The sequence below is a fragment of the Marmota marmota genome, unplaced genomic scaffold, assembly GCF_001458135.2.
Source record: "Marmota marmota marmota unplaced genomic scaffold, marMar, whole genome shotgun sequence".
Lineage (NCBI taxonomy): Eukaryota > Metazoa > Chordata > Mammalia > Rodentia > Sciuridae > Marmota > Marmota marmota.
This window is the reverse complement of record NW_025999842.1, coordinates 5,929,396-5,943,162: the sequence shown is the minus strand read 5'-3', so window position 1 is coordinate 5,943,162 and position 13,767 is coordinate 5,929,396. Positions and strand designations below refer to the sequence as shown.

General features: G+C 35.2%; 1 protein-coding gene across 4 annotated transcripts in view; it reads left to right on the top strand.

Annotated features, from left to right (window-relative positions):
- Pgm3 (phosphoglucomutase 3) overlaps positions 1-13,767 on the top strand; it is a 56,500-nt gene that overhangs the window by 26,832 nt on the left and 15,901 nt on the right. For all 4 annotated transcript variants that reach the window (XM_048803260.1, XM_048803207.1, XM_015498998.2 and 1 more), the window contains 8 exons: positions 943-1,010; positions 3,914-4,047; positions 4,946-5,141; positions 7,192-7,349; positions 8,024-8,107; positions 10,799-10,897; positions 12,645-12,758; positions 13,546-13,668. In XM_048803260.1, coding sequence (XP_048659217.1) covers positions 943-1,010; positions 3,914-4,047; positions 4,946-5,141; positions 7,192-7,349; positions 8,024-8,107; positions 10,799-10,897; positions 12,645-12,758; positions 13,546-13,668 — 976 coding nt within the window. The remainder of the gene's footprint in view (positions 1-942; positions 1,011-3,913; positions 4,048-4,945; positions 5,142-7,191; positions 7,350-8,023; positions 8,108-10,798; positions 10,898-12,644; positions 12,759-13,545; positions 13,669-13,767) is intronic.

Here is a 13,767-nt window from a genome sequence, read left to right as displayed (position 1 = left end):
TACCCAGAAGAGCAATTCCATTTTTTTTTTTTTTTTTTTTTTTTGTACAAAGGATTGAACCCAGGATCTTGTGCATGCTAGGCAAGTGCTGTAGTACTGAGCTATATCCTCAGCACCTTAGATCTGGTTTTATTGAGAGATTCTTTCAAAAGGAAATGTTTCCTCAATGGCTTGGACCTTGCTTTTCACCCTTTGTGTTACCAAAGGATTTTGCAAATAGTGCTAATGGTAATTTATAGATAGCAGAGAAATAGTTGAGTGATTTATATCCTAAAGTAAATAATATCCATATTGAAGCCATCCCACATATATTTGGTTCTTACCTATTTACTAATTTAAATATCACATATTTTTCTACATGGCAGTTATATAATGATATGCCTTATTTTCAGATATTTGTTCTGACTTTATAAAATGAGAAATAGGGGTTCTATATCCTCAGTAGTTTAATACCCAACAAAATAACATATTTTTGTAAAATGACAAAAGCTGCTGAATGTGACACATGTAGAAAATCATATAAATTGCTGTTTCCCAGTGAACTTGAGAGAGAAAATGCTATATTTGTACCAATGGTAACATAGGTTATAGATAGAATCTCTAATACTGTGTGTGCTTTCAGTATTTATTGTTGTTGTTAACAAATATTGCTATAGTGAGACAGGAAAGTTATTTGAATATGGTGTAGTTAGGATATCCTTCATATCTATCTTCCAACTTCATGTACAGGCCAAAATTTTTCCAACAAATTGATTATGGAGGCTACTGGAAAATGCTTATAATTTACCCATATCTCTTTTTCAGAGTTGATTGCTTTCAGTTCAAATACAGTGAACTAATTATTTAGAAATTGGTAGCACTAATTTCTGCACTTGCTTTCACAACCAGCAACTCTGTTGGTTTCAGATGGGATTATATTTTTTTCTTCCTTTCCTTTCCTAGGCCCAGCAGTGAGAAATTTTCACAATCTGTGATAGATGGCGTGACTGTTCTAGGAGGTCAAGTCCATGGTATGCGGCTATTCTAAGTTATAAATAAATTCTTAAATATTTTTAAAATTATAAAAGTAATGCATATTTAAAGTTTGATGAACAATAAAAGTTAAAAAAATTAATTCCTGGCTATAAAATACTTTTAACATAATCTTCCAGATTTTTTTTTCTCAGCAGGCATTTTTTTCTTTTACTTTTGGTTCTTTTAAGAACATGTTTTTTAGGGTTGGGGTTGTGGTTCAGCAGTAGAATGCTTACCTAGCACATGCGAGGCCCTGGGTTTGATCCTCAGCACCACATAACAATAAATAAATAAAATAAAGTTATTGTGTCCAACTACAACTAAAAATATAAATATTAAGAAAAAAAAAAAGAACATGTTTTTATTGTTTTCATTTAGTTTATGGCACAACATACAGAGGATCAAAACAGAGTAAGAGCTCCCCAAATGTTTCTCTAGGCACTGTCTCTAGATATAATTTCTTAAGAATTAATTGTATCAGGTCTCCTGGGACACACACACACACACACAATATTAATATTATATATAATATTAATAATATATACACATACATATATGTATGTGTGTGTGTATATATATATATACATATATATAGTGAGAGTATTGTAGAATATTATAGATCTAATACAACTTTATTTTAGTAAGGCTGAATTTCCTGATGTAAAAAATCTCTGATGTTACCTGAAGAAGCCCATTTTGTCAATTTTAAGTATTCCTGTTACCTGTCAATTAGTGATAGAAAATATCTTTGGCCTGCATGTAATCATGATAAATCTCCTGGTTTATCAGAGAATTAAATACAGCACAATGTGGGCAGGATTTCTTTTCTCCTGTCAGTTGTACCTGTTGTGAAGGTAAGGATTTCACTGGATTTTGAGGTGAATATTTTCCTAGCATCAGATCTCTCTCACTAAAAAGCAAAAGTCCTCTCTCCACTTTTGGAACCCCCTCAAGCTCCTGCTGGGATCCCTTTTTGTTTTTTCTGCCCTCAGTTAATCTAGCTTTTCCATGATCTACTTTGCTCACCTCTGCTCATTTTCTAGTTATTCCTTAGCCTGCTGCAGGTGAACCCCTTTCCTCATCTCCCCAGGGAAATGTCTTACCCATACTCATTTGAATTGATTGTCAAATTGGATGGATATCAAAGTGGAGATTCTTAAGCTGGGGCTCCCAGAGGATGTCTTGTTAAGCTGCAGAGACCCTGTGGCCTTCTTGACAGGGCACATGGTGTTAACTGTTTTGTCTGGGGAGAAAATAACATACTGTTTGTCATATACCCAGTGGGGTTTGTGCCCTAAAACTAAGAATTTTTGTTTTAAAGTTTTTACTTCAGTTGATGTTTTTGTAGTTTTCTACATTGTTAAAACTTGCTTTTTTTAAGTTTCTACTTGCTTGGCTGTTCTTTATTGATCTTCTCTGCTGCTTCCTCTTCTCTCTGGTCAGTTTTCTTTTTGATTCTACATGTTTATGAAAATGATCGTCCTTCTTGCCATAGCTCCAGCTACCTTTATTCATTCATTTATTAATTTATCCAAGAATTTTGATGCCTTGCTCTGAACAACCCTCTGATAGTCTGTTTCACTGAACCCATTTTGTGTCATGTGATACATGGTTGCATAGTTGTATGTGTAGCTGAAACTAATTAAGTATGTAAAGAGAGGAAACCATTATTCTATAAGACATGCTAAGGGAAGAAATAGGATTTTGTAATCAATATTAAAATTACCAAATAAACATTTACTAAATGACTATTAACCTAGACTTAATAAAAGGATCATCATCTATTCAATTAATCAAGCTAGAAGTCATTTTGTTTGGAAATTTTAATATTGATTACAAATCCTATTTCTTCCCTTAGCCTGTCTTATCGAATAATGGTTTCCTCTCTTTACATACTTCTACTTAATTAGGGTAAGCTGTTATCCCTTATTTTTGAGCTCTTCTACCTCCTTATATCAGAGCCAAGGTTGCTTTAATGAAATGCCATTTTTCTTGTATAACTGCAGGGATAAAGAACTTAAGTGACTCCTTTTTTGCCCCCAGTCAAAACTCTTGGATTTTGAGATCTTTGGACAGACGTAGTCACTGAATGTTTGTGTTCAATACTGGTCCATCTCTGCTGTTTCTCATATTTCTTGTTTATGGTGCTGTGTGTGTGTGTGTGTGCGTGCGTGCGTGCTTAGCTATTCTGACTTGCAGCTGTTTTTCTAGGAAAATTATTTATGGGACATTTTAAAGATTTATAATGAAGGTATAGTCCTTTGGCAAAGTTTAGTGTTTTCTTCTGTTGGGTACTTGGAGGCATTGCCTGGCCAGGTCTGCTTTAAATTCATTCATGACAGGGTTCTTTTGGATTCCTATGGTGATGTGCATTTAGGCTAGAATTCTGCAAGGACTTGTGCTTTTGACAGCTTTTGAGAGATGGGTTTCCTCTACTCACTGTCAAGACACTTGTCCTGAGAGTGGGTACTTGGATTCACTTCTGGCTCACCCTTGCAATGAATATATAGTCTACCAGGCTTTCAATCTCATGAGGGTCTGGTTTTCTGATGGGTTCCTTATCTTAGAGTAGCATAGCCTTTTTTTCCCACTGAAGTCCATAACTCCATTTCTGCTTTAGAAGAATGCCCTCATAGCAGAACCGGTTTCCCTTACCTCAGATCTTGAAGTATCTGCCTCCATATAGATTGTGCCTTGATCAATCTGAAGCTTTTAGGATTGAGTGTGTGACATATTGTAATGATTTCAGTGGATATTTATGTCTGGTTAACTTGAAAGTTAGTCTTTTTCTGTTTTCTGAGATGTTGTTTTAAAAGGGATTTGTCACCTTGTCTCACAGTGTGAATGCATGTAAGCTTGTTTTCTTTATTAAGAAATGTGAATTGTTTTTTGTATTCAGATTATGGATTGTTAACAACACCCCAGCTGCACTACATGGTATGTTGTCGAAATACCAGTGGCCAGTATGGAATGGCAACCATAGAAGGTTACTACCAGAAACTCTCCAGGGCTTTTGTGGAACTTACCAAACAGGTGAAAAAAACTTTTGAACATGCTTAGAAGTTAAACAACCTGAATAACATGATCAGTGAAACAAATGACATTTTGGCACCCCACTCCTTTCTTTTCCCCAAATGTGGCTTATCTCTGTCTTCTCTCTAGGGCTCCACAAGTCTGTGTGCCTTCTAACTATATGTTGGTATTTGCTTGGCAAGGCACATAGTATATTTTGAGATCATTGAGGGAGAAAATGTAGGGTTCTTGTTTACAGTTATCATAAGTATTTACGGAGATAAAGTTGAGTGTTGTTGGCTTAGTACTTGAGAAATTAAGGAGGTAGTACTGTTGAGAAACATTTTCTTCTAGGCATATAAGCTTGTTAAACTTGGAGAGATTTGAGGGGAATAATTCATTTGATCAACAAATACTGTTAATGGCATAGTTTAACCAAAGCAAAGCAAAATATAACATTTCTATTTTGGGGTGAGGATGGGTGGCAGAGGATATGGACAGTTTAAGAAAATAAAACAAAATATGCCTGCTAATGATATATGCTGTGAAAAAAATGACACAGTTGTTATTACTGTTCTTTTGTCTATATGTATATATAGATTCTCACATTTGAATGACTGTTATGTAATATAGGCTATAATGTTTTTAGGGAACCCTTACTCAGGCAAATTCTAATAAAGCTTCATTTCTACAAGTTGTTCAATTGGTGAACCTATTCCAGTGTCTAGGGTGTTTTTAAATTTTATTTGGCTTTTCAGTTTTCATCTGAATGTATTTTACTTCAGTTTACCTGGTTAAAATAGATAAGTAAACGGAAATAATGGAAGATGTTTTATCATATATGTATGTATGCTTTCTTTATATTTCACTTTTAATTTTGTAACTTGAAAATTTTCTTCCACGTCTTTTTACTTTCCAGGCTTCCTGCAGTGGGGATGAATATAGATCACTTAAGGTTGACTGTGCAAATGGCATAGGGGCTTTGAAACTGAAAGAAATGGAACACTACTTCTCACAGGGACTGTCAGTTCAACTCTTTAATGATGGGACCAAAGGGAAGCTCAATCATTTATGTGGGGCTGACTTTGTAAAAAGTCATCAGAAACCTCCACAGGGTATGTAGTAATAGGTCTATAAAAACTATTTTGAGAACTGGAACCAGTCTCATTTACAAACCAAGATGGCCACTTGTATTAAGAATTCTGTAACTGTAGGGCGCTGATGATACATGCCTGTTATCTCAACTAGTAGGCTGAGGCAGGAGAAATACAAGTTCGAGGCCAGCCTCAGCAAGTTAGTGTGACTCTAAACAACTTAGCTCGACCCTGTCTCAAAATAAAAAATAAGAAGGTCTGGGGAGGTAGCTCAGTGGTAAAGTGCCCCTCAGTTTAATCATTGGTACCCCTGCCCCCTCAAAATTGTGGAGCTGGTCCTGGCTCTGCCACTTTTGGACACTTATGACTCTTCCTACTTGTCATTGCCATTCAAAACATGGTCTGCTCTTTTTGCCTGTAAGTCATACCCATGCTCAGAGTCCTCCTTCCTGTAGGAAAGAGGAAAGGGAAAGCATAGCCAGAGAGTGCCATTCTAGAGCAATGGTTCTCAAATATCAGCACACATTAGAATCTTCTTGTTAGCCTGAAGATTTCTGGGCCCCATTCCTGAGCTTCTGATTTGCTGGATTTAGGGTAGGATTTGCTTAGGATAGAAATTTGCATTTCTGTCAAGTTTCTGGGATTTGATGAAAGTGCTGGTCTCTTGACCACACTTTGAGAATCACTGATCTAAAGGTAGCAATAGTAAGTAGCATTGTCTCTCCTTTTGTCTGCATTAGATACACTTTAGAAAGGGAAGGTAACACAGCTTCTGTAATTGTCCTTGGACTTAGGGTTTTCCACAATGGGCAAGTTTGGAGGAAGACTGTTCTTCAGATTGTAGTTATAGTATAGAGATGTTCTAGATTTATCTTCATTATAGATCCTAAATTATTATCCTACAGTGGGCAAATATGGCTTGCAGATTGTTTTGCTTGGTCTGCTAAGTTTGCCCACATATTAAATTGCATTAGGTGCCACTGTGTAAAAATTCAGTGATTTCTTTTAAATATTGCTGTCAACTCTTTACCAAAATCACAAAATGTCTATTCACATGTCATTAATCTGTTGTTACCCCTTCAAATAGGACATTCAGTCTTGAACTCTACACACTTCACAGAGTTGTGGCACTTGTTCATTTATTCTGCTTTACTCTATTAAGCATTTGAAGTTTCAATTTAGTCATCCCATTTGATCCCCTTTTCACTGAATTGCTTATTTTTGACTTTACTGACGCTTTAATTCTGTATCACTAATTTATCCACATACTGAATACTGAGCCCTCACTCTCCATTGCTCTAGGCACTGGGCCCTTAGTGTTCATAAAACCATAGCCCTCACTTTCCTGAAGCCTACATTTTGTCCTGTAGGTAACCTTTTATCACACTCATGACAAAGCCTTTCACTTCTGAGCTGCTTCATGCTGGCTTTCTTACTGTGCTACTATCAAGGCTAAGGAACAGCCAGATTTTCTAGTAAATTTGATGTGATAGTTGCTAAACTTTAAGTAACTATGTAAATTTCACGAGCCAGTTTTCTCTCACAGATGATAATTCTTTGCTTTAATAGTGTATGTTGTTATTGGTGTTATGAAAAGATAAAAACTTCTATTAGAACTGTCAAAGCATATACCTCATTTATTACTGATTTTTTTAAAATATGTAAAGGACAGCACAGTACTGGATAAATTATATTCAGAAATCCCTGTAGCTTTCAAAAAAAGTTAAATGAGAAACCAGTCTAGCCAAAATGAAATTTTAATATTATAGCAAGTTAACCATAAATAGATTTTGTTCCTTTTTCAATATGCTTAGAAAGAATTTTACCTGTAAAAACTGCCAATGAACTGGATGCTATTTTAAAAAAATTTTTTTAATAAGGATAATTTTAAACATCTTTTGGAAAATTTATAGTAGACATATTATAATGCATAAGGGTAGTTTCACTCATGCTTTATTGAAAAAAGTTTCCCTAGTTACTAGTGAAGACAAAAATCCCAAACTTATTTTTATTTTGAGTTTCATTCCCATTTCTTGGACTGAAATGCATATTCAATCGTTCTGTGTGCTAGGAATGGAAATAAAGTTCAATGAAAGATGCTGTTCCTTTGATGGAGATGCAGACAGAATTGTGTATTACTACTGTGATGCTGATGGTCATTTTCATCTCATAGATGGAGACAAGATAGCAACATTAATTAGCAGCTTCCTTAAAGAGCTCCTGTTGGAGGTATGATAGGGAATGGGCTGCCCTATAAAACCAGAGGTAGTTCTGTATCACTCACTCGGATGTCTCATAGGCACAATTTATGGCAAGTTCCTTATGTATGTGGCCAAAAAATACAAAGAAGATGTGGTAATTACAGTCATTTCAACATTGGGGCATTGGTTTTGAAACCTGAAGTTTCTCTTTTCTTCCTGGTATATGCTAGGATTTATGATTTGAAGTTTTATGAGGTTATAAAGTTTTCATTTCTTTATAACTGACACATTAGTGAGAATTCTACCTGTTAGCCTTAAAGCCCAAAATTCTAACAGAAAATATCATCTGAGATTTATTTATTATGATTATAAGCTTAGTAATGTGTGAGATCCCCCACTTTTTTGGAAATCTCTTTCACTAAGTTTAAGATATAATCTGGAAAAGTATATTTAAGAACTTAATACATAATTTTATTAAAAATTTAAAGAGATAGAGATTAGGAGACCACAAACTTATTTAAAGATGATTCCTTTTAAGTAATGCTGAAAAATATTTGAGGTTTTTTTCCTGGTATACATGTAAAATTTCAGTAAGTCATTTATTGATTCAGCAGAAATGGCAGATAATTTTGTTATCCTTTAGAATTCTCACTGTGTTTTTGTAAACTATGCTTTTGATCTCAAATTATTGTTTTTATCTAGATTGGAGAAAATTTGAATGTTGGGGTTGTACAAACTGCATACGCAAATGGAAGTTCAACACGCTATCTTGAAGAAGTTATGAAGGTATTGAACCATTTTCATTTTCTGGTAGCTTCTTAATTATGCTGTAAACTACTTCTGTGAGGAAAATAATGTCTTCATGAAAGTGAACACATTGTAGTGTATGAAGTCGAGCTATTGTCCATGTAAGGGTAAACAGAAATCAAAAACAAGCAAAAAACTTATTTGTTCCTGATGGAAAAGGGAGAGGAGAGACTTTCTCTACTCCTCATCTCAGAACCAAATAAGCCAGTTTTATAATCAGTAATATTTTTCTTAAGGGCTTGGAGACATCTCAAAATAATAATAAAAAAAAATTATTAAGGAAGACAGCACCTCTGCCCCCAATCTCATAGTTTAACTTAGATCTCTGGCTCCAACTTGTAACTATTTTTCAGAGAGATAGAAATAGTTTGTTGTTGTTGTTGTTTTGTTTTTAATTGGTTCTTTTTAGTTATATATGACAATAGAATTCTTTTTGACATAACTATTAAAGCATGGAATATAATTTGTTCTAATTCAGTCCCTAGTGCTTCTCCTTCCTCTCAGAAGCAGTTTTATTATCTCTTTGGATAAAGGCAGTTGGCCAACACAAATGGTTAATTACTAGGTAAATTTATGATGACCTTTTCATGACAAATGGTGTTACTCCTATTTGAAGACTAATAATAATGAAAAAATTATTCACGACACTTCTTAAAATGATTAAAGCAGATTTTATTCAGTTCTGCGGAGGGACTGCTCAGAGATTGCTGTGATGAAATTGTGCAGTGGAAAAGAGAAATTGAGGTCAACTCCAAATACAACGGAGAGAAGTGGAGATTTTATAGCTAAGGTGAAGGGTATATGTGTGGAGTGCTAGTGGTGGTCAGTGATGGAAAGTTACTGAGAGAAAACATGGGAAAAGGGGGATGTTCTGGCTAAATGAGATTCCTCATGTAGGCAGGCCAAGATGATCAGACATCTCTTGGGGAATGAGGACTTTGATCAGATATCAAAGTGAGGGAATTCTGTATATACTAAGTGGGATTGTTGCTAAAATTGGGCTCTTAGAGGACATGTTAAGGGACAGTGCCTAGTTGTACTGAAAGGAACCTGACCAAAAAAGAAGAAAATCTTTTGTTACTTTTTATGTTGGGAACATGGAATGTTGTAAAATTGAAAATATCTACTTAGCTATAGTAAAAGGTAGACTTTGTCTTTTCAATCTCCTTAGTAACTTGCCTATACATGTGAGCATCAAAGGCCTTAATGAAACTGTTTCCTTATACTTTTGTAGATAGCGTTGATTGATCTTGTTTCTAATTATTTCCTCAACATCTATCTCATGGCACCCTCTGTACCCCACTACATATTCTAAGAGGTAGGGGGTTCATGGACAGAATTAGAAGTCTGTTGCCATTACCCTTTTTATAACTAGCTAGAGTAATATTTTTCTAACTTTTGTGTTACCCATTTCAAATTCTGGTAGGATCTGGATAGCTGAAGTGAATGTGCACAGCAGGTGGTTAAGGACTAGAAGTGTGCCCAGGCCAACAGCTGTCAGCTTTAGTCAGATTCTTTTAAGTGGAATATGAATTTTCACGTGAATTTATTTTTTTAAAAGATATAATGGATACGAAAAGCAAAGTGGACACTGCTAGTTCATGACCTGATTTAAAAATACAGTTACAGTAAACTTGATCTGGAGCCCAGCTGCCTGCCTTTCAGGATTCTTAGTATTTAGGTATTGTTAGTATTTATTTAAGGATGGGGATATGTTCTGAGAAATTTGTCAATGTGTCATTTAGGCAAAATATGTTGAGTGTACTCGATGCAAACTAAGATGGCTACAATGTCACTGGGTGACATAATCTTATGGAACAACTGTAGTAGATGCAGTCTGTTGACAAAAACATCATCATGTGGTGCACAATCATATTTTAATTGTCAATTTATGTCTTAAAAACGTCTTAAAGGTAAGGTACCTGTTATAAAACTGAATACACATCAGAAACCCACTCTCTTTGGAGTAAATATTTTTAGCCTTACTGTTCCTGAGCTCTACTAAGACAAATGTGGATCTTGATGTCTCTTTTGTAGTTTTGCTATGGTCAGTTCTTCTACCATTCTTAAATCTCTACTCATGACATCCCTATCCATTGTTGCTAGTCCAGTCACTATGATTTCTTACTGGGATTGATCCTGGAAACCTCCTAACTGATCCTGTTTCTTAACCTTAAGCCAGGAGTTGGCCTGAGAAACAAATCTACTTTGCTACTGTTTGTAAATAAAATTTTATTTGTATAGAGTCTTGTACATTTGTATGGTTCCTGGCTGCTTTTACACTACAATGGCAGAATCAAATAGTTGTGAGAGACATTATGACTACAAAGCTTAAAATATTTGCTATCTGGCCCTTTACAGGAGAAGCTTACAAACCCCTGCTATAAGCCGTTTTCTCCATACTGTAGCCTAAACAGTTTCATAAAGCAATTAGATCACATAGTGACCCCACTTGAAGTCTTTTGTTATCTTATTAGGACACCCTCAGCTTTGTCACTTTGCTATGAGTTTCTAGTGCCTTCACTCCCCCATACTGACACTGTTTTGTATTTTAGTGCTTAATCATCTTCCTTACTAGACTAAGGTCCAGATTTTGTTCTCTGTTTTATCCCTGAGATAGTAGGTATATAATAAACATTTATTGTGTTTCCTTTCATGTATGTATTACAGGTACCTGTTTACTGCACTAAAACCGGTGTAAAACATTTGCACCACAAGGCTCAAGAGTTTGACATTGGAGTTTATTTTGAAGCAAATGGGCATGGAACAGTAAGTTCTCAAAGATCACATCTGGCCTTAGCTGTACTTTTCTTTATAATGGCAAAGTTTTATCTGGGTAGTAATAACTAATATTTACTTTGTTGAAATGACTAGATGGAGGTCATAAGATTATTTGGTTTGTGTATATTTTCAGGTGTTGCGAAACTGTTTGTCTTTTAGATTATAATGATCTTTTGTGGAGAGATACACTAATTTGTTCTTTTAATAATATGCAATACTTTATTTTCTTATAAGCAGATTATCTTTACATTTTCCTTTCACTAGCCATAGGAGGAAAAAGTTCAGTAGCTGTGGTGAATTAAGAGTTATAATTTGAGGAATTGAGTTTAGTATTTTTTAAAATATATTTTTGGTTGTTAATGGATACAATATCTTTATTTTTATATGGTGCTGAGGTTCAAACCCAGTGCCTCACACGTGCAAGGCAAGTGCTCTACCACTGAGCTATAGCCTCAGCCCCGAGTTTAGTTTTTTAATGGCTTTTTGTGGGGAATACTGGGGATTTTGAACACAGGGGTGTCCTACCTCTGAGCTATACCCCCAGCACTTTAGTTTTTGAGATAGGGTCTCACTAAATAGCCCAGGGTAGCCTTAAACTTGCAAGTCTCCTGCCTCATTGCTAGGATCATAGGCATGTGTCATCATGCCTGACTGTTTTTATGGCTTAGCAGAAAGAATATTTTGAAAAATTTTGACAAAATTCACATACCATAAAATCCACTTTTTAAAGTGGGTTTTAGATTCCTGAGGCACAGGATTTTTTTTTAAAGCCTAAATGAATTTGAGGTGGTGAACAGAACATTTGAATCTAGGTGCAGTCATTTTCCTCATTAATTCAAAGTTGCCTTCTGGAGGCCATAAGTATAAGTAAAAGAATGAGAATAATATGTTCCTACAAAATGCAATTAAGATATAACTTCACTGATCTAATGCAGAGGTTGGTAAATGGTTAAGGGTAGGTAGAAAATAGTTTCAGCATTGTAAGCCATAAGGTCTCTGTGGGAACTGCTTAGGTCTGCTTCTATAGTATAAATTAATGGGTATGACTGAGTTCCTATAAAAACTATTTACAAAACAGGCAATCAGCCTATATCTTATTTTACCAACAAATATGTATCTCATCAACTAGTTGAGTAGTGTGTTACTCCTCCTAAGTACTGGGCTTCTTGAGGGCTACAAAAGATTGGGTAGACATTTCAAAATAACAGGAATCTTGAACATGTTTATTATTGATAATCTGTGACACAATCTGCCATACTGTGATAAATGAGCCTTTTTTCTCATGTTGCTTAGCTAGTTATCCTTTAAAGGATATAGGCAGGCTTAAGTAACCCGCATTGCTTTCACTGATACAGGGGAAAACAGAATCAACTCTTAAGTATTTATCTTTTGTTAAGGGAGTATCATCTTCTTAAATAGCTGTTTAAATTTTATGATATGCCCCCACTTTTTTTTTTTTTTAACATTGCCAGAGATTGAACCAAGGCTTCACACATCAGGCAAGGCTCTACCACTGAGCCACATTCCCAGCCTGATAACCAGTTTTATCATGCACAAACTTTTCTCCTATTAATACACTTTAGGTTTTGATCTTGAATTAATTAACATAAGGCTGGCATTATTTTCCCCCTTAGTTTCTCCAGATTCACTTACAGTGCAGTCAGTTATCTAACATGATATTACTTCTGACTGTGGCCTGGATGGTGTTTTGTGATATAATATGCTTGTCTTGTAGGCGCTGTTTAGTAAAGCTGTTGAAGACAAGATAAACCAACTTGCAAGAGAATTAGAAGATAAGAAAGGAAAAGCTGCTAAGATTCTTAGAAATATCATTGACTTGTTTAACCAGGTCAGAATTAATCGTGGGATTTTGGTTACCTTAACGTTATTTGGAAGATGGAAAGGACAATGTGTAACATTAAAAATTTAAGTGAAGGCAGCCTGGGCTGGTGATGGCATATACAGTTGAGAGTTACAGTGAAATGGAGTGACAGAGATTTTTTTATATGCTTCCCTCTGACTTGTTGAATTCAGCAACAGTATGCGTATACGTTACTAATTTTTAAACCAACAAAATAATTCTTTGACAGGGGACATTTATATTGCTTATATAGTTGATATTAGAGTGGAGCATGGCTATGGAGGAGCAATAATTGAGACAGGGAAGTTCATTAGTGATGGAACTAACATTTGAGTGTCTTGTATAATCCTTGCAGTAATCAGGGAAAAGTGGTTATTATAATTTCCATTTTAAAAATGAAGAAACAAAAGCTTGTTTCTTTAAAAGTTTCAGTTGTATCTTACACCAGAGTTCATTTTGTCCATTTTACCATGATGCTTTCCATTGTACAGCTGAAAAAGGCTCAAAAGGAAAATTTGAGTCAGGCTGAAACCCTAAGTTATCCTTCTAATTTTATAGGTGAGAAGACAAAAGGCAAATTTCTTATGAGTTAGTTTCAGTACTCTTTGTATACCTTATCTTTCATGGATATCTTTATCCGCACTCTAGATAATAATCAGCATGAGGACAACGAGCACTGGACACTATGCCTGATTTTCTAAGATGGTGAACATTCACCTGCAAGTTTTGCTTGTGTTAAGAGTGGTTTCTTCTGTTTTGTTTCCCAATCTTGCAGGCAGCTGGTGATGCTATTGCTGACATGCTGGTGATTGAGGCAATCCTGGCTTTAAAGAACCTGACTATAGAACAGTGGGATGCTCTCTATGCTGACCTTCCGAATAGACAACTCAAAGTTAAGGTCTGAGAGAGATGATTTTTCTGAATATTAACTAAGTTATTCTAAATCTTGCTATATAAAAATTTCAATGTATTATATTCTGGCCTATACACATTACTT